At 62.2% G+C, this 23,861-nt stretch overlaps 1 protein-coding gene across 2 annotated transcripts in view; it reads left to right on the top strand.

Moving 5' to 3' along the window:
• Positions 1 to 555: 555 nt before the first annotated feature.
• ITPR3 (inositol 1,4,5-trisphosphate receptor type 3) overlaps positions 556 to 23,861 on the top strand; it is a 61,712-nt gene continuing 38,406 nt past the window's right edge. The window contains exons 1-2 of one of the 2 annotated variants that reach the window (XM_055126355.1): positions 556 to 691; positions 16,213 to 16,283. Coding sequence is in view for 1 of the 2 variants with exons in the window: in XM_055126354.1 (XP_054982329.1) it covers positions 1,962 to 2,050; positions 16,213 to 16,283 (160 nt within the window). In the remaining variant the exon portion in view is untranslated. Of the gene's footprint in view, positions 692 to 1,925; positions 2,051 to 16,212; positions 16,284 to 23,861 lie in introns of those variants that run through there. The other variant, XM_055126354.1, reaches the window with a different exon arrangement.

Here is a 23,861-nt window from a genome sequence, read left to right as displayed (position 1 = left end):
TTTTTCCCCTTGGGTTTTCGGCCGCCTCCAGCTGTGCTCAGGGACCACACCTGGTGGGCTCGGGGTACCACGTGGGAGATGGGGGATGGAACCCGGGCCAGCGCACGTAGCGCAAGTGCCCTCCTCCCTCCTGCTATCGCTCCGGCCCCCAATATTACTATTTCTTAACATTAGGGGGAGGGGAGCAAGGGGGGAGATTTCTCCTCATAACAGGGCTGGCGCTGGGCTGTGGCAGGGCTAGTCTTGCTGATGTCAGGGCCCGGGGCCTGAGCTTGATCCCCACGCAGCAAAAATCAAACAAACCAACAAACAGAAACCACTTCAGAGCCTGGTCCCCAGCAGGGCTGTCTGGCACACACTGGGCCCCGACTTCTAAGGGCCAGTGAAGCTGTCCCAGGGGCCGGTCAGGAGGGCTGGCCAGAGTGTGGAGAGAGCTCTGGGTCAGCCGGCGGCTGGGCTCCCTGCTGCACTTGCTTGGCACCTGCTGTGTGACCTTGAGGTTTGCAGCGGCTTCTCTGGGCTTCAGTCATCTTTTTGGCAAAGCGATCCGGATGACGTCTTTCCTACTTCGCCAGCGATTTGGATCCTTTGAGAGCGCGATTTCGCGGTTCACAATCAGCGCTAAGAAAACAAAATGAAACAAAGCCCTGAAATAGCACAGAAAATATCAATGCATCAACAGGTCAGAAGGGTACGTATTGTTTTGTGCAAGTATTGTTTCACTTATGCAGAGACGAAGGTGCCGGCCCAAGGCGGCCGTGAAACGTTCCCGCGGTGGGAACGCGGTCAGCACGGGCCTGGAGACGCGTGGGCTCCCCGGGACCGGGAGGGGGGACGCGGGCGTCCCTCCCGCTTCCGCGCGCGGCCCCCGCCCCCAGCAGCTGGTCCTTCGCGGCCGCTGCGCCCTGCTTCCTGTCCCCGAGTCCCCTCCTCCGTCGGACCCGCGCCCGCGTCCCGGGCAGAAGGTGACCGCGGGGGGTGGCGGCCAGCGCCCCATCCCGGGACCGGACCCCGAGGGACCCGGAGGCGGACACGCAGCCGCCGCGAGCAGAACTGGAAGTCTGGGAAAGGGGACGTGACTGCGGCGGGGCAGCCCCGGCCCCGCGGGCGCGCGGGGCACTGGCGCACGCAGGGAGCTCGCCCCGGCCCGGCCCCTCCAGGACAGACAGACAGACAGACAGACAGACAGACTGGCAGACAGAAAGCGAGGCGTGGGCCACGAGTTGGGGAGCGGACCCGGGGAGAGGGAGCGGCTGCACTGATTCGGAAGTTGGATCCCTCTATACGCAGGAATGCGGGGAGAGAGAGAAACAAAGTTACCCACGAGCCAAACCCACCCCTGGCTTCATTCCCCTGCACGCCCGAGCGCTGTCGATTGTGCAACGACAGGGCTTTTTCGCCCCGAGAATGCACGAGCCCCGCTTGGCGCGTGGAAGGCGTGAGCGCGGCCCGGAGCGGCGGGGTGGGCGCCGGGGCACGGTCCCCCAGCGCAGAGCCCCCCCGGCGGCCGGGCGTCCCCGAGGCTCCCGAGCCGCGCGCGCGCGGGGGCCGCCGCGGGAGCCGGGACGCCCCGGCGGGGCGCGCAGGGGCGCGCAGGGGCGCGGGGCGCGGGGCGCGGGGCGGGCGCAGGGGCGTGGGGCGGGGTGCGGCGTCCCCGCCTCCCGGGCGGGATTTGCATGTGTGCGGCGGCCCCAGACTTCCTGCTCCTTCTCGGCGGCAGGTACGCGCGGGCCGGGCCGGGCGGGCGCGCGGCGGGCGCGCCGAGACGCGGGCAGCCCCTCTCCCGGACGCAGCGCCGGCTCCCGGGCCGCGCGCCCCCGCCTGGGGTCGCCGCGCCGCCAGCCCGCCCCGGGCGCCCCCCCCCTCAGCGCCGCGCCCCGCGCCGCCCGCCCCCCGGCGTCCAGCCCGGCCGCGCGCCCCGGGGCGCCCCTGCAGCCGCGGCGCGCCGGAGGGCCGCAGCCATGAGCGAGATGTCCAGCTTCCTCCACATCGGGGACATCGTCTCCCTGTACGCCGAGGGCTCGGTCAACGGCTTCATCAGCACTCTGGGGTGAGTGCGCCGGGCGGGGACCCGCGTGGCGGTCGCCCCGCGCCCCCGCGCGCGGACCTGGACGTCCCGGGGCGGGGGCCGGGCGCGGCTCGCCCTCCGCCCGTGGGAAAGGAAGTGAGTGTTTGCCCAGGTAGGAGCGGGCGCCCCGCCGGCGCGGGCACGAGGCGCTCCCGACGGCGAAGCCTCCGCCCGCCCGCGCCCGGCTGCTCGAGGAGGGGCGGAGAGGCCGAAACTTCCTCCGCAGGTGGTCCTGGGCGGGGCGGGGGTGCCCGGGCCCTGCGCCGCAGACGGGCCCCCGCGCCCGGACGGGACGGCCCTGGGCGTGCGGGAGCCGGCGGGGGTCGGCGCAGCGGCGCGCAGGGGACCCGGACCCCCGTGCGCGGAGCTCACGGCTTCTTCTCGGCCGTCTCCCTCCCTGCCCCCGCCGGGGAGGCGCGTCCTTGCAGCCCGGTCCCGACCGGCTGTCCCCCTTCTCCTGCCTGTCCCCCCTTCTCCCCGCCTCGCCCTGTCAATTTCCTGCACAGTTCATCTGGCGCCCCATGTCCCTGGCTCCCGGATCCCTAGAGCACTTTACAAACATTAATTAATTCTAGCCACCTCCCAGGGCCCAGCGGGGAATCAGCTCTGCCCCTGGAGAAGGCCACTCTCGCCCGCCCTGGCCGAGTGCAGCGGAGTTAGTCCTGACCGTGGCTGGGGGCGGCCTAACGGGCTGGGAGCCTGTTGGAGGTGCGAGACAGGAGTCTCCTGAGCACTGGACAGCTGCGAGTGGCCCTAAGACCGGGAGGGAGGGGGAGGGAGGAAGGGGGGGAGAGAGGCGAGAGAGGGAGAGAGAAGGGAGATAGAGGAGAGAGGGGGGAGAGAGAGGGAAGAGAGAAAGAGGAGAGGGGGAAAGAGAGGGAGAAAGGCAGGGAGGGAGGGAGAAAGGGAGGGAGAGGGAGGGCGGGAGGGAGGGAGAGGGGAAGGGAAGGAGAGGGAGAGGGAGGGGGATGGGGGAGGGAGGGAGAGGGAGAGGGAGGGGGAGGGAGGGGGAGAGGGAGGGAGGGAGGGGAGGGAGGGCGGGCAGGCGGGCGGCGGGCTCCGGGCTTGTCTGGAGCAGTCGGGCTGGTTGTGGGAGTGGGGCTCAGCCCCCCTCCACCCCAGGGCCCAGGCAGGGCCTGCTATCTCCGTCCCCGTTCAGTCTGGGGATCTGTGTTGTTGCACCCTCGCACACACCCAGCCCTTTGGGCTTACTCGCCCTCCTCTGCTGACCCTCGCTGGACGCCAGCCAGCCACCAGGTGTGTCCTCTCGTGGGCACTGGCGGAGGCCCTGCCACCCTCCGCCCAAGCCTGGCTCTGGCCTGGCTGCGCCCGGGCCGTGGGAGTCGCCGGGCTCCTGGGCGGCTCCCGTGGCTGCTGACTGAGGAGATGCCGGGAGGGAACCCCGCGGGCATGGCAGGCTGGGCCCTCCTTGGCCCTCCTGGGCCCTCCGGCCGGGGATTCTGCCCGGGAAGTCCAGCGCTTTCCACGGGCCTTGTCTCTGCACCGTGCAGGCTGCCCTCCCGCTGTAGAACCCGGGCCAGAGCCACTCCTGGGCCACCCTTGGTGCAGGGGCTCAGGGGGATGGGGGAGAGGGAGGGAGGGAGGGAGGGAGGGAGAGAGAAGGAGGAGGGAGGGAGGGAGGGAAGAGGGGAGGGAGGGAGAGAGGAGGCTGCGCCCTAGGAGGTCCCACACCGCCACCTCTGACTAGGATAAGTTGTTGGGGCCCTGGTGGGCTCGGAGGTCTGTGGCAGAGGCCCGGTCCAGGGGGCGTTTGGGAGATGCCTGTTTGCTGAGCACATGGTGGACGGGGGCAGTCCCGGGGTGCCCTTCCCTCAGAGGGGACCCCCTGCGCCCTCTGCCCCTCTCTCTCCCTCCTGCCCCGGCCTGCCTGTTCTGGAAAGTTCCTTCTGTCCTGTCGGTGCCGGGGCAGGAGCTGGTGGCTGGAAAGCCCTTTCCCCGCGGGGCCCTTTCCCCGGGCGGCCCCTGAGCCCTGTCTGCTGGGCACCCTCAGCACCCAGCCCGCTGTTCCTGCTGACTTGAGTAGGCCCCCACTTTCCAGTTTTTTTTTTCTTTTTGGGTCACACCCAGCGATGCTCAGGGGTTACTCCTGGCTCTGCACTCAGGAATCACTCCTGGCGGTGCTCAGGGGACCCTATGGGATGCCGGGGATCGAACCTGGGTCAGCCGCGTGCAAGGCAAACGCCCTCCCCGCTGTGCTATTGCTCCTGCCCCTAGTTCTCTTTATTTTTTTGCTTTGTAGAGTTTGAGATGGAGCACAGGGATGGGGGTGCGAGCAAGGTGCGTGCTCTACTGCTGATCCACACCCCGACCCCGATCTCATCTCTTTAGGGATCACACCCAGCTCAGGGGCACTCAGGTGGGACTCAGGGCATCAGGTGCGGTGCCTGGGGTCGAACCCTGGCTGGCCGCATGTCCGTGAGCATCCTTGCCTGTGTGCGCCCCGGCCCCTCCACTCCATTCTTGTCATTCCCCTGTGCCACATGCTCCACATTCCTCCCGTTCCGGAACCATCCGAACCCCCTCTGTACCTTTGCTCCTGCCTCACCCCACCCTGCAGCCATGGATGGTCACAACCCCCCTCTCCAGAATTAACCCCTCTCCCACTATGCTTTTGCCCTGCTTTGTTCAAACGCCTCTGCCGTCCTGGGGTTAACCGTTGCTTTGCAGTGGGAGGCTTCTCCGTGGGGCACTCAGCCAGATTCGCTAATTGATGACACCCTTCAGCCATTCCTTCTCAGCTTCCCCTTCAGCAGGCCCGCACGGGCTCTGGCCTGGGCATGGGCAGGGGCGAGGGGTGGTTAGGCACGGGCCAGGGAGAAGGCTGCACGGCCACACGTCATGGGAGCACGGGCATGTGCTCCGGGCCTGGGTTCAGTCCCCGTCACCGGCGCTGTCACCGGTTGGCGCTGCTGGGTGTGGCCCCCAAACAAAACAAGCAAAACAAAACAGCCAAAGCGAAGCGAACGCCTCAGGCCCCCGGCAAGCTGCTGGGTCAGAAGCTTTTGGGATTCGCCCGTGTGGAGCCAGAGGCTCACGGCTCTGTCCGTCTCTCTCTCTCTCTCTCTCTGCATCCTTCCAGAACCTTCCTGCCTACTCCATGGCTCTGTCCATCTCTCTCTCTCTCTCTCTCTCTTCCAGAACCTTCCTGCCTCCCCCTCGTCTGGTGGTGCCCATATCGTCAAACCCCAGAAGCTGATTTGACTGTGTTCCCTGGGGGTCAGGGGCAGTCGCCTGGCCAGGACCCTGCCAGGGCCCCACGCAGGGAACGTTTTTGTGATTTTTGGGGGTCCCACCCAATGATGCTCAAAGAGTCACTCCTGGCTCTGCACTCAAGAAATACTCCTGGCGGTGCTCAGGGGACCCTATGGGATGCTGGGGGTTGAACCTGGGTTGGCGGTGTGCAAGGCAAATGCCCTCCCGCTGTGCTCTAACACGGGACCTGCAATGCAGTGAATTTGGGGAGGACAGGAATAGCCTTGGTTGGGGGGGGAGCTGGCTCCCCTGAGAGGTGGCGGGAGGGTCAGCAGGGAGGGAGTCTGGGCAGCCTTCAGCCTCCAGCCGGCCACTGCGGGGGCTGAGGGGGCTGAGGCCAATGAGAGCCGCCTGGCTAATTAGAGCTTCTGGGGACGATTGTACATTAACTCAGGGTGGGGAGCACGGGAGGGGTCGGGGGAGTGGATCCGGGAGCAGGTCGGGGCCTCGCTGGGCCGGGAAAGCAGGCCCACGCCTGTTCTCGGCGGGGGAGCTGGCCGGGGCCACCGCCTCGCCCCTGGCCCTTCACTCCTCACCCCTCACCCCGAGGCAGGAGCATTTCCCGGGTGGGGGTGGGGCAGGGGGCTCCAGCCAGCGGTGTGGGGGGGACCCCCAGAGCCTCACAGAGGCGCAGGCGCAGTCGGGCCTTGGGGGATTGCTCCCGCCCACCCACCCACCCACCCATGGCTGGCAGGGGAGTGGGCTCCCTGTCCACTACCGTCAGGCCAGGACCCGGAAATGGAACCCCAGTTCCTGGATGGGGTCCTTAGCCCTCCTGCCTGGCCACCGGCTCTCTGCAGGGGAGGGGGGGTCCCTGCATGGGTGGAGCCCGTCCGTCTGAGGCCTCTCCCCTGCTTGGTCTGCATCTGTGCTGGGGTACGTGTGGGTGCGGGGGAATCCTGAGGAAATCCCCCCTTCCCAGCAACCCCCCAACACTGAGTGGCTCAGTATTTTCCTGGGGGGCTGGGGGGCTGAAGGCAGCTCATGTCCAGGACCTTAGGTCACTTGACCGTGCTCCCAGTGCTCCCAGTCACTCTCGAGGGCGGCTGGGTGCCCCCAGGCTGGAGCAGATCTCCTGGGCCGTCCCGGCCCTCCCGGGCCCCCGTGCCAGGGACCGGGGAGTGATCCGGCAACCGAGGCCGAGCTCGAGCCGGTTCCGGTGGGCCCGGTGGGGCGCTGGGACCCTCTGAGCCGAGGGCTGTGTGGGGGTCAGCTGCTGAGTCCCCGCCCCGCCTCAGACGTGCCCTGGCATCCCTCCCCTGTGGTTTCACGCAGGGAGGGGTCGCTCGGTGCCTCCCCCGTCCCGCAAGGCAGCGTCTAGGCCCCCCCCCAGCCCAGTGCGTGCCGCTTAGGACTTGGAAAGAGAAAAACTTTTGGGTTTTTCCGGGTTAAAAAAATGAAGCGTTTTCCTTGGAGAAAACGGGAAAAACTCCAACTCTTATCGTAACACTGCAGGACTCTCCCTCACTCTCTCTCTGGGCCTCTTCGGTCACAAATAAACATCGACAAACACTTGCCATAGCACGTGTGGCCTGTCCCTTCCCGGGGGGCTGTATCGGGCAGTGCCCCCTGCCCTCACGCCGCTGCTCAGCAGGCGCGAGGCCCTGGGCAGCGGGGCTCGGAGTGGCCGAGACGGGCCCCCTCCCCTGGGTTGCGGTGGGCCGCTCTCACTCGCAGAGCAGTGCTCCGTCCACACACGCCCAGAGCCTCTCCAACGGGAAGGCGTGTCCTTTTTTTTGGAGGGAATGAGGTGGGGGCGGTTTCAGGCCCTACCCAGCAGTGCTGGGGGGTGTCTGGGTGCTGGGGCCCCTGTGTGGCGGCAGGCGAGTGCCCCCTTCCTGCATAGCGTTCTCCCACAAGGCGCCAGCCGTCCCAGCCGTGTCCTCCCCACGGGCTCTGCCCGTTTCTCTCATGGTGGGGGCAGTGGGAATGAGGACCCGTGTCCCCTGGGATGGAGGGGGTCGTTGGCCCATTACAGTGGGGTGTCGGGAGTGAGCCTCCTCCTTCGAGACTGGGAGTGGCAGCGGGTGGAGAGGGAGGCATTTCCACGTGGGGTCCCCTGTGGTCCTCGATCACCTGCCGCCCTGCCCCCCACATCCCTGGCCCCAGCTCAGCCCAGTGGGGCTGGGGGGGAGGGGTGCCTGGTTCAGGGTGGGGCCACTCGGCCCAAGGGAGGTTTCCCGGGAGGGGGAGGGGAGCACAGCTCCGCCCGTCACGGGTCTCTGGCTGTGAGCACTGCCGGGCTGGGTGCCAGGCTGGTGATGCCAGGGCGCCCTCCCTGCCCCGGTCCCTGCAGTGCGGGTCCCACGGAGGGGCCTCTGGCCCTGGGCGCAGGGAGGGCCTCTACCCCAGGGCTGGGAGGGCAGAATTGGGGCCCCGAGGGTGGGGCTGGGATCCGCCCCGCAGAGGGATCTCTGGGGCCGGGCACAGGGAACACGGGTCCCAGGTGTCTGTGGAGGAGGGACAGCAGGTGGCCAGGTTGGTGACAGCAAACAGCAATCTCGGCCTGGGACTGCGGCAGGTGTGGCCGACTCATTTGCTTGGCAAATCCCTGTCCTGTCACACCACAGCCAGCATGGAAGCTGGTGGTGGGGACTGCGATGGGCGGCAGAGGCCAGGGAGGGGGCTTAGGGGACTGCGAGGGTTTCCCGGTGGGGACGGCTCTGCAGTCAAGCACCGGCTGCGTGTGGAGGTCCTGGGTTGATTCCCGCCACCCATTGTTTGAAAAACGTGTTTCCCAGGCTCCAGGGCGGTAGACAGTGGGGACCTGGGTTTCATCCCGGGAACCCCATACGGTCCCTGGGAGTGATCCCTGAGCACTGAGCACTGAGCACAGACCCCCCAAAGGAGCTGGATGGTGGTGGTGGCGGCGGTGCTGAGACTTGACAGGGTATTCCTGGGGTGCTGCTGTCACTCTGTCCCCTGCCCCAGCCCGAGGCACACAGCAGGAGCAGCCCGTGGGGGTGCAGTCAGAGCACCCACTTGGCCATCACCCGGACACAACCCTTGTCCACTGTGTCTCTTGGGCTGAAGTGCTTCATGGTAAATTGTGTGTTTGAAGTCCTTTATTTTACATCTCCGAGGAACAGGGTACGGTCCCTGAAGCCACAGCAGTCACTGTGTGGGCACACCACGGCACCCCTGGCGGCCCGCAGACAGCATCCACAGCCACAGGGTCCAGCCACACTGGCCAGTCACACTGTCCAGAGCCACACATCCGGTCACACTGTCCACAGCCACACATCCTGTCACACTGTCCACAGTCACACATCCTGTCACACTGTCCACAGTCACACATCCTGTCACACTGTCCACAGTCACACTGTCCACAGTCACACTGACCACAGCCACATTGTCCACAGTCACACTGACCACAGTCACACTGACCACAGCCACATTGTCCACAGTCACACTGACCACAGTCACACTGACCACAGCCACATTGTCCACAGTCACACTGTCCACAGTCACACTGACCACAGTCACATTGTCCACAGTCACACTGTCCACAGGCACACTGACCACAGTCACACTGTCCACAGTCACACTGTCCACAGCCACAAGGTCCAGCCACACTGGCCAGTCACAATGTCCAGAGCCACACAGTCCAGTCACACTGACCACAGCCACGCATCATCCTGTCACACTGTCCACAGTCACACTGTCCACAGCCACACAGTCCAGTCAGACTGACCACAGCCACACATCCTGTCACACTGACCATAGTCACACTGTTCAGTCACAGTAACCACAGCCACACTGTCCACAGTCACACTAACCGCAGTCATACTGACCATAGTCATATTGTTCACAGCCACACTGACCACAGTCACACTGACAATAGTCACATTGTCCACAGTCACACTGTCAACAGTCACACTGACCACAGTCACACTGACAATAGTCACATTGTCCACAGTCAAACTGACCATAGTCACACTAGGCACAGTCACACTAACCACAGTCACACCGTCCACAGTCACACTAGGCACAGTCACTAACCACAGTCACACTGACCATAGTCACATTGTCCACAGTCACACTAACCACAGTCACACTGACAATAGTCACACTGACCATAGTCACACTAGGCACAGTCACATTGTCCACAGTCACACTGACCATAGTCACATTGTCCACAGTCACACTAACCACAGTCACACTGACAATAGTCACACTGACCATAGTCACACTAGGCACAGTCACATTGTCCACAGTCACACTGACCATAGTCACATTGTCCACAGTCACACTAACCACAGTCACACTGACAATAGTCACACTGACCATAGTCACACTAGGCACAGTCACATTGTCCACAGTCACACTGACCATAGTCACACTAACCACAGTCACACTGTCCACAGTCACACTGACCACAGTCACACTGACCATAGTCACACTAACCACAGTCACATTGTCCACGGTCACACTAATCACAGTCACACTAACCACAGTCACACTGACCATAGTCACACTGATCACAGTCACACTAACCACAGTCACACCGTCCACAGTCACACTAGGCACAGTCACTAACCAGTCACACTGACCATAATCACATTGTCCACAGTCACACTAACCACAGTCACACTGACAATAGTCATACTGACCATAGTCACACTAGGCACAGTCACATTGTCCACAGTCACACTGACCATAGTCACACTAACCACAGTCACACTGACCACGGTCACACTGACCACGGTCGCACTAGCCACCGTCACACCACAGCCACACTGACCGTAGTCACAACTGCCCACAGTCACTCTGACCATGCTCACACTAGCCACAGTCACTAACCATAGTCACACTGTCCAGTCACACTGTGCACGATCACACTAATCACAGTCATACTAATCAGTCACGGTGCCCAGGGTCACACCAGCCATAGTCGCACTGACCACAGTTGCCATGTCCATTGACCTTTGCCCCGTGGAGCCTGAGTGCCAGTTTCCGTTTGTTAGAGATCTGTGGGTTCTATCAAATTGTTTCATTTCTCCTTTCTGTTTTTCGGGCCATCTTACGAGCTGCAGGGCATGTGTTCAGGAGTGACCCCAGGTGGTGCTTGGATCGTATGGTGCTCGGGTCTCAAACCCTGGTCCGCGGGATGCCTTAACTCCTGGGCCAGGTTTCCGGCTTCTGCCACGCTGGGCTTAACATTCCCCACACTCTGACCCTCCGATGGTTAAGGTGGATCCTTGGCAGTGAAAGTTTTTTTTTTTTTTTTTTTTTTTTTTGCTTTTTGGGTCACACCCGGCGATGCACAGGGGTTACTCCTGGCTCTGCACTCAGGAATTACCCCTGGCCGTGCTCAGGGGACCATATGGGATGCTGGGATTTGAACCCGGGTCGGCCGCGTGCAAGGCAAACGCCCTACCCGCTGTGCTATCTCTCCAGCCCCGGCAGTGAAAGTTTTGCCAGAGATGAAATAGTGTTCGCAAGGATGTGAAAATGAATCTCTTCCCTCTCCGGGGCCGGGGACCCAGGGGACGCCAAGACCCCTGGCCTCCCACCGTCAGCCCCAGCGTGGGAGTCGGCGTGCTGGGTGTGGCCTTCCCAGGGTCTGGCCTAGATCTATGGGGTGGTGGCCGGGGCCTGCGGCTAGGCGCCAGGGCGCCTGGGGTGTGGACTGGCTGCTCCTGAGCTTGTGTGACCTGAATCGGTCCCTTACCCCCTCCGCGCCTCAGCTTCCAAGCTAGGCGGGTCCCCCCAGCACGTCCCCTCGTCTGTGGCTTCTGGGCAGCTGGACTGGAAGGTTCAGGCCCTGACTTCTGAGACTCGCCGGCCCCAGTCTTCCGCTTCCTTATCTAATCTGGCCGGACCGCGCCAACCCACCCACACCTTTTCTCTGGCTTTCCCCAGGGTCTCAAAGTCCATGGGGTAGAATGGGGCCACCCAGGTCCCTGAGCCCCTCTCTCTCCCCTTCCCGCAGACCGAGGACTTGGGGTGCAGTTCCCAGGGCCTTTCAGAGACCTGGGCTCTGGCCTGGGCCTCTGCCGCCTTCCAGAACACAGCGGTCAGCTTCTTCCAAGTCCTGTGCCCAGGGTGCTGCATTTACGCCCACCTGCTGCCCTCTTGGCTGGTGATCCCCTGTTGGGCCCTGCATGGGGCAGCCTCAGGCTGGTCTCGCGCCTCCCAGTGGTTGGGAGGTACATAGCAGAGCATATCCCCAGTGTTAGACCACCCCCTCCTCACGGCCCCCAGCAGGTGGGGAGTTGGGGGATGCACTGGTGTAGGACTTGACTCTCCTCTTCAGAGTGCTCACAGTATAGTGAGAGGGGCAGGCGCGAGACACAGCGGGGAAGGCTTTTGCCTTACATGAAGCCTTACCCAGGTTCCACCCCCAGCATCCAAGCACCCTCAGGAGTAATTCCTGAAAGCAGAGCCAGAGTAACACCAGAACATTGTGTGTTTTTGTGTTCCAAAAAGCAAGAGAGAGAGAGACAGAGACAGACAGAGACAGAGAGACGGGGGGAGGGGGATATAGTGAGTGTCCTAGGCTGGGACTACACCCTGGGTGACCCTCGATGGTGGGCAGGATGGAAGGAGGATGTTAAAGCGACTGCCTAATGAAACCGATCCCCTAGCGTTGGAGGGTCACTTTCGCTCGTGTGGCCCTGGCTGGGTGCCACCCTTGGCTGTTAGGGACCTAATCAGATCCTGAGGATGTCCCAGGGCTTGCAGATGCATGCAGGGGCAGGAAAGTGGGACAGTGACCTTACTGCGTTAGCAGAGGGGTGGGAGGAAGGCCCGTCCTGGGGAGACGCCTAGATGGGGACAGGGGGGCTTTGCATGGCGAGCTTGGCTCCAGTTCCAGCGCCAGGTGCACGCGCCCTGCCGAAGCCGGGCGGGCACCTGCGACCCGGCTCGCTGAGTAAACACAGATGTCCCCCGACGGGGACTGTCTGGGTGGTGGAATGCTTGTTGCATCCAGTGGGGAAGGCTTCCCTGGCGCTGCAGAGCCCGCGCGGGCAGGAAGAGGCGGGCGCCGGCCCGCGCCTGGCCGAGACCCAGCGTCCCGGCAGCGCCTCGCAGTCGGGGCAGGCCGGGGCGAGGCCGCAGGAGCGCGCTGCCGGCGAGTTTCGCTCCGCGCCGGGGCGTTGGAGGCGGGCCGGGCGGCCGAGAGCGCGCGGTGGAGACGGCGCGTGGGCTGGGGCGAGCGGGGTGGGGCGGGGGCGTGTCTGTCGGCCGAGCGCGCCCTGCGGAAACCGCGTGTGGGCGGGGTCTCCGCGATCCGGGGCGGATCCAGGGCGGGGCCTGGGGGGTAACGCGCTCGGTGGCCTCTAAGCCTGGGCGAGGTCTCCGCGCATGTGGGCCCGGCTCTGGGGCACCGCAGCTGAGCTGCTTAACCATGCCCCACTGGGATGTGTCCCTAAAGGAAGGGCAGGCCTCTCCCGCATCAAACCTTTCCCTGTCTGGGGCCCGGGAGCTAGCTCAAAGGGCCGCGTGCATGCATGCATACATGCTTTGTATGTGTGCATGCATACAAATCCGTGGCTCCACAATCCGTGGCTCCACAACCCCTGCGGATTGTGGAGCCACGGCACATAGTAGCCCTACAGCACGCAGGGTGTGGCACGCAAACCCATTAAAGATCTTACCTGTCGGATGACCCAGCACTTGGCCTGGATCTAGCCTCAGGTCGGGGGCTTGCCCATCGATAAGGGCTTTGCTGCTTATCTGCTAATGGCTTTCTGTGATAGCTCTCCCACCCTGATAATCCTGAGGCTTAGACACTTGGGGACATCTTGGGACTCTAAGCTGTACCTACAAGCTAGGTGCGGATTGCCCTAGGCACTGGGAAGGGAATAGAAACTCCCTACCTCCCATCCCTTGGGGGCTCTCGGGGAGGGGCACAGACCCTCCCTGGGGCATGGAAGGTGAGCGCCAGGGGAGACCCCTTCAAGTCCCATCCCTGATCCTGCTCCCCCAAGACCTTCCTGGGAGCCCCTCTCTTGTGTCCCCCTGCTGTCTGCGCTCCCCCGTAGTTACTTATTTTGGGGAGCTGGTGCAGACCCCTCCTACCCCTACTCCACTCCCCAGACACTGCCCACATGTGCTCTGCTTCCTAGAACCCCGAGCCTGCAAAGCGGCTGACTTGGCGCCACGAGGGTTTCAGGGACTGGGCCAGAGAGGGCGGGGAGGGATGGCGGGCCACATAATGACCGGGCAGATTAATGCCAGGGGGATTAGGAAAAGCATGCCAGGCACGCACATCTGCACGCCTCCTTCCCGCTTGTGTGGCCCAGACTGGAGCCCTCATGGGGGTGTGGCACTTGGTGACGAAGGGAGTCCCGGAGCGGGGGTCCTCACTGGGCCCGTCCCTGGAGACGGGGTGCGGGGGGTGTCACCCCAGCTGTTCCTCAACTGCCCGGACTCCCACGTGACCCTGGCCGTGTGTCTGGTCTCCCACCCACATCTGTCCCTCCTGGTCGTGGTCCCGGCCAGGGCTTTCCCGAGAGAAAGCCAGCTAATCTGACTCACTAACGTCTTACAGGAAGTTCTATGAATTATTCAAAGCGCCGCATGCACGGCTCCTCCCCTCGGTTCACACCTTCTCTGATTGCCTAAGCTGACCTCTCCCTTTGCAGAATTGGGGCACAGTCTGCAGCTGGTACCACCAGTTGGCACCTGTGCACCATCCTTATATCATTAAGGATGATATTGTATCATATGTCCTTAATGATTATATCATTAAGGATCTTCTGAGCGTGTGACCTGTCTTCCCAGTGAGTTTAAACTCCCCGAGGGGGGGGCCTTGCCTTTGGCCCCGGCAGCCGGTACAACACACTCATTCACCCAATGTGCATTTCCTGTGTGCCAGCTCGGCACCGGGCAGTGGCCTAGAAACGGACAGTCCAGCAGGGACTGGGCATGTCCATAGGACACGTGGGACCTCCTGGCAGGCCCACACGAAACCCCATCATGATGGGGCTGGTGGGGTCCCCAGGGAGGCAAATCAGAACAACCAAAGGGATTTAGAACATGGATTAACACTACGCAACAGCATCAGAAATAGCATCTCGTTGCTGTTATTATCGTTGTGAATTGTGTTATGCAGACGGCTGGTTGGCACCGTGGGGAAACCCAGGAGCCTGTCCCCTAGGGACTCCCAGTGTAGACTCAGCAAGTGCTCTCAGTGGGGACCTGGAGGGACAGGATCAGGCGCTGCAGGGACTCGGGGACGGAGGACACTGGCCAAGTCCCCCAGAAGAGGCGAAAGGCAGATGGAGGAAGGCGAGGGAGGGAGGTGTGCTGGGCCCGGGGCCTGGGGGGTGGGCAGGGCTGGGAGGGTCTTGCAGGCTTCCAGGACCGCCTCTGCAGAGGCGAGAGCTCCGTGGGCCTTGGGATCAGCCTACCAGGACTGAGCCAGGGGAGATGAGCCAGGAAGTGGGTGGAGGGTAGATCACAGAAGGCCTTGTGAGCCCGTCTGAGGAGGGGAGGAGCCCAAGGAGGCTTTGGAATCTGCTCCGGGACTTGAGGGAAATTGATTTAACCTTCAGATCCGTCTCCTGCGCTGGCAAATGGCACTGCTGACTTGCCCCTCCCTGGGAAGGAGGTGGCGTGTCTGCGCAGCGCGTGTGGAGTGTGAAAGTAGAGTGGGCCTCGGAGATGCTGGGTCTGGGTGTCTCTTTCCGGGCAGCTGGTGTGGCAGTGAGGAATTTGAAGTGCGGGAATGAAGGGAGGGCGTGTTAGTGGGGGGAGGGGGAGGCAGGTTGTTCAGGACTGGCCTCGGCCTTAAGGGGCCCTTGGGTGGGCCAAAGAAGCTCCGATCCCATAGGCCCACCCAGAGTGGGTCTGACTTTGGGCAGGTTCCTGGGTCTGACCCTCGGTCCGTCCATCTCACTCGCTCTGCCTTCATTTCATTTTTTAAAACGCTTTTTAAATTGGATATCCGTGAGATAGACCATTACAAAGCTGTTCATAACTGGGTTTGGGGTTTCAGTCATACAGTGAACCAGCACCCATCCCTCCACCAGTGAGCATTTCCCACCACTACCACTAATGTCCTCCGTCTCCCACCCCTGGCCCCTACCCCCAGCCTCCCTCTATGGGAGGCACTTTCCTTCTCTCTCTCTCTCTCTCTCTCTCTCTCTCTCTCTCTCTCTCTCTCTCTCTCTCTCCCTCCCTCCCTCCTTTTCCTTTTCCTTTTTTTTTTTTTTATTATTTTTGGGTCACACCTGGCAATACACAGGGGTTACTCCTGGCTCTGCACTCAGGAATTACCCCTGGCAGTGCTCAGGGGACCATATGAGATGCTGGGAATTGAACCCGGGTTGGCCGCGTGCAAGGCAAACGTCCTACCGGCTGTGCTATTGCTCCAGCTCCTCTCCTTTTCCTTTTGTGCATTATGGTTTCCAGTACAGGTGCTAAGAGGTCATGGTGTTTGTTTCAGGGCATTCTGTATTTTTGTCGGGATGGTAAGGCTGGGGTAGCTTTTCAATTGGGTGACAGCTTTGGGGTGTGGGTGTGACTGCCGAGGCTTCAGGAAGTGCAGGGAGGTGGGGGAAGGTAGCCCATCCCGACCCTGAGAAAGCCCGGAGATTTCAGTCACAAAACCTGCACACCCGAATTTTCAGCAGATTGTATCTCGGGATGCCTTGGCTCTTCCAAGACCTTGCCCTGCCCCTACCCCTCTTCCCACCTCCCTCTTTTTCTGTGTGCCAGAAATTGCACCCAGAGCCTCACCCATGGGAAGCCAGTGTGCAACCGCGCAGCCAGGCCCTCCCTCACCCAAGGCCTTGCTTTCACCTGGCAGAGGGGAAGTTTCTTAGAAGTCCTCTCTCGTGCCCTCGAATCCGAGGGAGGGACTGAGGCTGGGGGACGCTGCTCTGCTTTCCCACTGACCGGGCTGCCTTGTCCCCCAGGCTGGTGGATGACCGCTGTGTGGTGGAGCCCGCGGCCGGGGACCTGGACAACCCCCCCAAGAAGTTCCGAGGTAAGATCGTCCCTCCTGAGCTCTGATCCCGAACAGACCCTCCGCTCTTGCACCCCGCAGGCTGCCGTACAGGGGGTGCTGCCTCGCGGCCCCCCACTCCTGTGAGCTGCTGTACCACCCAGACACGCCTCCCCTTGCGTGGTCGGGGGCCACGCCCCACGTCTCAGGGGCACGCCTTCTCCTGCGGGGAGGGGAGACGTCCTCCCGGCTCCTCTCCCGGCACAAGGCTTCCTTTGTCTGGGGTTTTCGGAGGAGCCGGGTGGAAAGAGAGTTTCCTGGGGGCTAAAGTCAGCTCCGGGGCGAGCACCCTGCACCTGCGGGGGGTGGGGGGTGGTGGTGCTGACCCATGGCCCTGTGTGGGCTGGACCGGTCAGGCCTGGCCCTGCTGGGGGCCTCTGGGCCTCGTGCCCTGTGGTCAGTGGGCCCCAGGCCCGGGCCTGTCCTGAGCACAGATGAGGCGTCTGCGGTGATGGTCTGGGAGACGGGGGTGACAGGCAGCCACGCGGATCCCGGGAGTGTTGGGCGGGGCGGGAGCAGGCAGGGACTCGCAGGGCCACTGTCCCCGACCCACGGCTTCGTTCTCAGTGGAGGTGGGCTGGGCCTGTCCCCTCGGGCGGGTGGGGGGGAGTGAGCGTGCCTTCTCCCGGGCCCTGCTCGTCCCCCGCGGCGTGGGGGGATCTTCCTGGCCGGGACAGGCCCCCACGCCCCTGTTCCGCGTGGGGGCTGTGCCCTGGGCGTGCCTGGAGGTGGGGGGTGGTGTCCGCACCGGGTCTTTCTCCGCTGCCGTGGACCCCCTGGCCTGGCGGTCTCTCTCGCCACCCCTCCCCCTCTCCTCTCGGCTCAGCCCGGCGGCCCCCCGGCCGGTCCTGTGCTCCACAGCCCTTCTCTCACCTCTGCCCTTGAGTTTTCTTTGTTTCTTGTGTCCTGGAACACGCGTGGTGATGCTTGGGGATCCCTCTGGCTCTGTACTCAGGGGTCAGTCCTGGCCGGGCTTGGGGGGACCCTGTGGGCTGCCAGGGATAAAACCTGTGTCAGCCGCGTGCAGGGCAACTGCCTTGCCCGCTGTGCACATTATTTAGCTTTGGGCCCGGAGGCCACGGCTGGCAGAGTCAGGGACACTCCCGGCAGTGCTCAGGGGACTGTGCGTGGAGCTGATGACGGAACCGGGGTTGGCCGTCCCGGCAGACTCCTTACCTGCTGTGCTACTGCTCCAACCCCCTTGCACTTCATTTTTATTTATTTATTCATTTATTATTTCATTCATTCATTTATCCATATTATTTTATACATACATAAATATTTATATTTTATATATTTGTATATATAAATATATTTATTTATTATTTTATATTTATATTTAAATAAATATAAAAATATTTTTATTTATTTATTTTTATTTTTATTTATTTATTTTTTGGGGGGCTCACTCCTGGCTCTGCACTCAGGATCACCCCTGGCAGAGCTTCAGGGACCGTGTGGGATGCCAGGGATGGAACCTGGTGTGTCGCGTGCAAGGCAGGTGCCCTCCCCACTGCACAACCACTCTGGCCCCGCCTCCTCACATTCTGTTTTACAAAAACGTTTTTTTGGTTTGTTCTGCTTTCTGGGCTGCACCTGGCGCCCTCCTGCAGCCCTGCTCAGGACTGTGTGCGGGTGCCCGGCTCCCTCGTGCCAGGCAGGGGCTCAGGCCACGGAACCTGGAAGGTTCTCTCACCCGAGAGCCGGGCTCTCAAGCCTCTCCCTGGCCTAAACCCGCCCGCCCCAGCCCTGCAGGTCCCGCCCTGTTTGTCTCGCCTGCCTGGCCCGAACCTGACAAATATTTTGTAATTGTGTATTTTAATTGTTTGTCACTTCTCCCCTGCTCCAATGTCGGCTCCCGCCCAGGGAGATTATTTCAAGTGTTTTTTTTGACTGATCCTGTGTCTGCGGCCTGCTGGGGGCCCCTGTGGGGTGGGCTTGGCCCCCCTGGGCCTCCTCCCAACGCAGCTCCAGGCCGGGAGACGTGACTCAGCCCAAGGCCCTGCTGGATCCCCGCCCGAGGGCAGTGGCCAGGCCCTGACCAGGGCCCTGGGCTGGCCGAGCAGGGTACGAGCAGGGTACCGGGGCCTGAGCCTCTGGGCCTGGGAGCCCCGGAAGCGAGAGGTTTGAAACCCCGGGAGGGGCCCTTCCGCTCTCCTGAGGGACTGGGTGTGAGGAAGGCAAGGCCGTGGAGCAACAGCACATCAGGGGTGGGGGGAGCACTTGCCTTGCCCGAATCTGATCTGGGTTCGATCCCCGGCATCCCATATGGTTCCCTGAGCACAGCCGAGAGTGAGGAACCAGGAGTCAGCCCTGAGCAAAACTGGGTGTGGCCCCAAACAAAAAAAAAAAAGAAAAGAAAAAGAAAGAAAGAGAAAGTCGGGCTGAGTAGATATTACAGCGGACAGCCCTTTGCCTGGTTCAACCCTGGGCAGCCCCTTTGGCCCCTGCCAGCCCACCAGGAATAAATCCTGAGCACAGCCAGGTGTGGCCCAAAAGCCAAAAAAAAAAAAAGTTCTAGGGGCTGGAGCCATAGCACAGCGGGTAGGGTGTTTGCTTTGCACGTGGCCGACCCGGGTTCGATTCCCAGCATCCCATATGGTTCCCTGAGCACTGCCAGGGGTAATTCCTGAGTGCAGAGCGAGGAGTAACCCCTGTGCATCGCCGAGTGTGACCCAAAAAGAGAAAAAAAATTCTAAAAAGGATAAAGGGACAGGTGGTGGTGGGGGCTGAGGGCCGTGGGGCAGGCGCTGAGGGTCAGGTGCCTCCCTGAGCCCCAGCAGAGCCATGGTGTGGCCGGTGGTGACAGGGAGCTGGGCGTGGCCCCGGAGATTGCCCCAGGCGTCCAGGAGACTGTGTGGGGCCAATTTTTGCCAACAAAAAGGCCACTTAGCAGAACAAATGTTCCTTTGACTCCTGCACTGGGGCTCCTTCTCTTCCTCTTCCTTGTAGGCGGAGCCTCGCCCGGGCCTGGGCTGCCCTGGGGTCCCGGGCCCTGGGTGGGGCTGCCAGCTCTAGCCCTCTCTAGCCCCAGACCCCAGCCTTTGGGGTCTCTCTGTGGGGGGCGAGGTCCCCCGGGGGGCTCCAGGGCAAGAACCGGTTTTCCTGGTAACCCCCCCACCCCCAGGCGGGCTGGTGGGGACCAGCTGGAGTGTTTGAGTGTGAGAGGAGACAGCTGGGGGTGGGGGTCCCAAGGAAGAGAAGGTGGCGCTGGTGGGGGGTCCCAAGGAAGAGAAGGTGGTGCTGGGCCTCCTGCCCCCCTGGGTGGGCCCCGCGCTCTCCCGGCTGCTCTCCCTGTCTCCCGCTGGTCATTCTGGACTCCTGTGGCACCCCCACCCCACTTCATCTACTGGCCCCAGAGACCCCCAGGCTGGGCTGGCAAAGCCCCCAGGATCCCACAGCGGGCACCCTCAGCCTCCTCCTGCTCCCGCTGGTGGGCACAGCCCTGCACCCGCCGGGCCCCCAACCCTCACCCTCCTGTCTGGGTCCAGGCCGGCCGCCTCCGACTGCCACCGAGGGGTTTTCTGGTTCAGGATGCTCCGAGTCCTGCTCTGCCAACCAGCCCTGCCCCTCCTCCTCCTCCTCCTCTTCCTCCTCCTCCTCCTCCTCCTCCCCCTCCTCCTCCTTCTCCTCCTTCTCCTTCACCTCCTCCTGCTCCTCCTCCTCCTCCTCCTCCTTCTCTTTCTCCTCCTCCTCCTCCTCCTCCTCCTTCTCCTCCTCCTTCTCCTCTTCCTCCTCCTCCTCCTCCTCCTCCTCCCCCTCCTCCCTCCTCCTCCTCCCCCTCCTCCTCTTCCTCCTCTTCCACCTCCTCCTCCTCCTTCTCCTCCTCCTCCTCCACCTCCTCCTCCTCCCCCTCCTCCTCCTCCCATCCTCCCTCCTCCTGCCCCCTCCCCCTCCTCCCTCCTCCAGCCCCCTGCCCCACCCCCCCAGGGGGCACAGAGAGTCTGGAGAATGTAGGGGTCACCCACTGGCTTGGACTGTGTGGGTGGGGGGGGTTGTGGAAGGGGCTGGAGAGGCAGTGAGGGGTCCCTGAGCTTGCATGGCTGTAGAACCCCCACCCCAGCCTTAGGTCTAATGGGGTGCCAGGACGAGGCCCGGTGCTCCTCAGAGAAGAGAGAAGAGAGCACACACGGGACTGAGGTACGAGCGGCCTCTGCCACGTTTAGTTCATCTTTTCTTTTGTGGGGCGTGGGGGACTCCAGACTTGGCTCCCCCCTTCCCCTCCCCTACCTCCCCCTTTCTCCGGCTCCTCTCCCCTTCCCTCTTCCCTCCTCTTCCCTTCTCCCCCTTCCTCCTCCTCCCTCCTCCTCTCTCCCTCCCCTTCCCTCCTCTCCTCCCCTTCCTCCCTCCCTCTCCCTTTCTTCTCTTCTTTTCTGTTCTTTGCTGTTGGTTTTGGGGCCATGCTGGGCGGTGCTTGGATACTTGTGACTTGGTACCTAGGGATCACTCCTGGCGGTGCTTTGGGGGCCTTAGGGGATGCTGGGAATTGAACCCAGGTCGGCTGTGTACAAGGCAAGCTTTACTATCTCTCTGACCCCGTCATTTTTTTCATTTAAAGCGATACCATCTCCTGACCGTAGCTGAGTACCTCTGCGCCCCCTCCTTTTGTTTTTAACTGAATCACCATGAGCTACGTTACAAAGCTTTCATGTTTGAGTTTCAGTCATACCATGATCGAACACCCATCCCTCCACCAGTGCACATTCCCAACCACCAATGTCCTCGGTATCTCCCCCTTTTCCCACCCTCCCCCTGCCTTCTTGGCAGACAATTTCCCCCATACTCTCTCTACATTTTTTTTTTTTTTTTTGCTTTTTGGGTCACACCTGGCGATGCACAGGGGTTACTCCTGGCTGTACACTCAGGAATTACTCCTGGCAGTGCTCTGGGGACCATACGGGATGCTGGGAATCGAACCTGGGTTGGCTGCATGCAAGGCAAATGCCCTCCCCACTGTGCGATTGCTCCAGCGCCCTCTCTCTACTTTTGGGCATTAGGGTTTGCAGTACAGATACTGAGAGGCCCTCACGTTTGGTCCTTTGTCGACTTTCAGCGCACATCTCCCATCCAAACAGTTCCTCCAACCTTTCAAACCTGCATTCCCAGCCCTGCCCTAGCCCCGCCAGAACCTGGGGGACCTGTGAGTCTGTGCCGTGGCGGCAGTGGCTGTTGGAGCATGACATGACTTAGTTTCCAGCCTCACCTGTGCGCTCTATTCTGAAACGGATCGTCCCTCTCCTGCAGCCTCACTGACGGCCCCGCCCTGCCCAGGCCTTCCCCTCGGCCTCCTGACCCCCGCTCAGGCCTGGGCCGGCTCTCCCGGTCCCCTGCCGCCACTCTGCCCCGTGCTTTGGTGCTGGGCCTCAGCAAAGGGCACGGGCTGGTGAAAGGCCCGGGCAGGGTATGGGGATCCACTGTGCACGTTTTAGAGGCTCCCGTCATTCATTCATTCATTCATTCAGCTAGCGTGTTCTGAGATGCCCGTGGGCCAGGCTCTCGGGAGGAGAGTGTGAAAGACAATTCAGCAAGGTCCAGGCAGTGGCTTCTCTGTCTCCTTTCTCCCTTTCTGGGCTACCTCCGTGGTGCTCAGGGCTCCCTGCTCTCGGGGCTCAGTCCTGTTCGTGCCGGGGGAGAGGCGGTGAGTGTTTTCTCGCACTGGCTTCCCTTTCCCTCTCCATCTTCACTGCCTGCCACTGTGTCGGCCAGTTCTTTAGGAGGTGAAAACAGTACACATCGAGAACTCCAGCGGGTCTCTCGATTTTCGGGTTCTGGCGATGGCTCTCAGCCCCACGTGCTCAGCTGCACCGCACGCCCCGGGCTGGCGTGAGGGCTCCCAGTGTCCTTCCGGGTGAGCTGGCTGGGCGGCCGGGGCCGGCACTCTCCTGCTGTCTAAGCCGTCAGGCCTGGGGTGTGGGCCGTGAGCGCAGGGCCCCTGGTGGCCGGGCCTGTGCGCTCCTGGCCCCTCCAGGGTCCAGGTTTGCTGACTCAGGCGCCAGGCCCCAGCCCGTCCAACCCCGTGTGAGGCGGGTGACGGGTCTGCCCACGACCCCCCCCCCCCCAGCCTGCACGGCCTCTCTCTGTCCTCTGTTCAGGCCGGATTCCAGCCCCTTCTCCTTGCACCCCAGGGAGTCGGCACGCAGCTGACAGGCAGACGTGGGGAGCTGGGGGGGCACAGTCATGAGCCCCGCACGGCCCTGCCGGGTGTCAGTGCAGAGACAGGACGGGGCGGCGGGAGTGGGACTTGCGCCGTCTCTCTCCATGCTTGTTCCCGTACAGCGGGCAGGCCCGGTGGGGTCAGAGCTGGGCCGGGCGGGTGCAGCCCATGCAGCCACGGGCCTCAGCAGCTGCTGTCAGGCCGGGGCCTGAGTGGACATGAACAAGGGGGCCCGTATATGCCAGAGTGCATGTATGCCAGAGAACACATATGGTGTGTCCATCTGTGTCGGAGAGCATGTACACCAGAAAACACATATGACATGTCTGTACACTGTAACATGTGTAAGTAAGCAATCACATATTACGTAAGCATGCGTATGTAGAGAACATAGATGACATACACCAGAGTGCATGTATGTCAGAGATCATATATGACACATCCACATATGCTAGAGCACATATGTATAGAGAACATATATGATGTGTTCATATACTCTGGAATGCATATACTCCAGAGAATGCAGATATGTCTGTGTGTGCTGGAACATATATGGCATTTCCGTGTACACCAGAGCTCAGTACTCCAGAAAACGCATGATGTATCCATGTGTTTATTTGGACATGTCCATGTCCATATTCCAGAGAATACACATGATGTGTCTGTGTGCTGGAGCACATGTACGCCAGCAAACTTATATGACATTTCCACGTATACCGGAGTGCATGTACTCCAGAGAACATACAAGACGTGTCCAGGTACACCAAAGTGTGTGTTGGCCAGAGCCCTCGTGCAGTAGCAACCATACATCACGTGGCCCCTATCCGCGCGAGCCAGTGTGTGGGGTGTGTGGACACGTAGTGTCCGTGGGCACAGCGCTGCCTGTGTGCGCCTCCACGTGGGCTGCACACGTGGCTTTGTGTGCCACCAGCCGCATTCTCACCAGGTCTGCAAACCCCTGCGGCAACACGTGCCCTGAGCAGCGCCCGGGGCGGGCGGAAGCGGTCTGGTCCAGTCCCGGGATTCTGTTCCTTCGTTCTCGCTGCTCCGTGCTGGGCTGTGGTGTGCCGGGGCTCCGGGGTGCCCAGGCTGGCACTTGGCGACGGGGCCGTGTGGCAGTGCAGCTCACAGCCGCTGCGCCCGGCCCAGGCATCCCAGCCTCACACCCCTGGCACCGCAGAGGCAGGCGGCGGCCAGGCCCCGCAGCTGGCGCATCCCTGAGGCCCCGAGCCCTGTCCGGCAAAGCCCAGTCTGAGTGACACGGGACGGCTCCCGCAGCTTCCCGCCAGGCGCATTTCTGGAATATTCCGTTTGCTCAGACTGTGCGAAACTCTGGTGTTTCTGCCTGTTGTCTCTGTGGGCAGAGGCTCGGGGGCCCGTCCTGCCCACGTGTCCCGGGACAGACC

The sequence above is a fragment of the Sorex araneus genome, chromosome 2, assembly GCF_027595985.1.
Source record: "Sorex araneus isolate mSorAra2 chromosome 2, mSorAra2.pri, whole genome shotgun sequence".
NCBI classification, from domain to species: Eukaryota; Metazoa; Chordata; class Mammalia; order Eulipotyphla; family Soricidae; genus Sorex; species Sorex araneus.
This window is presented reverse-complemented; position numbering and strand designations above follow the sequence as displayed.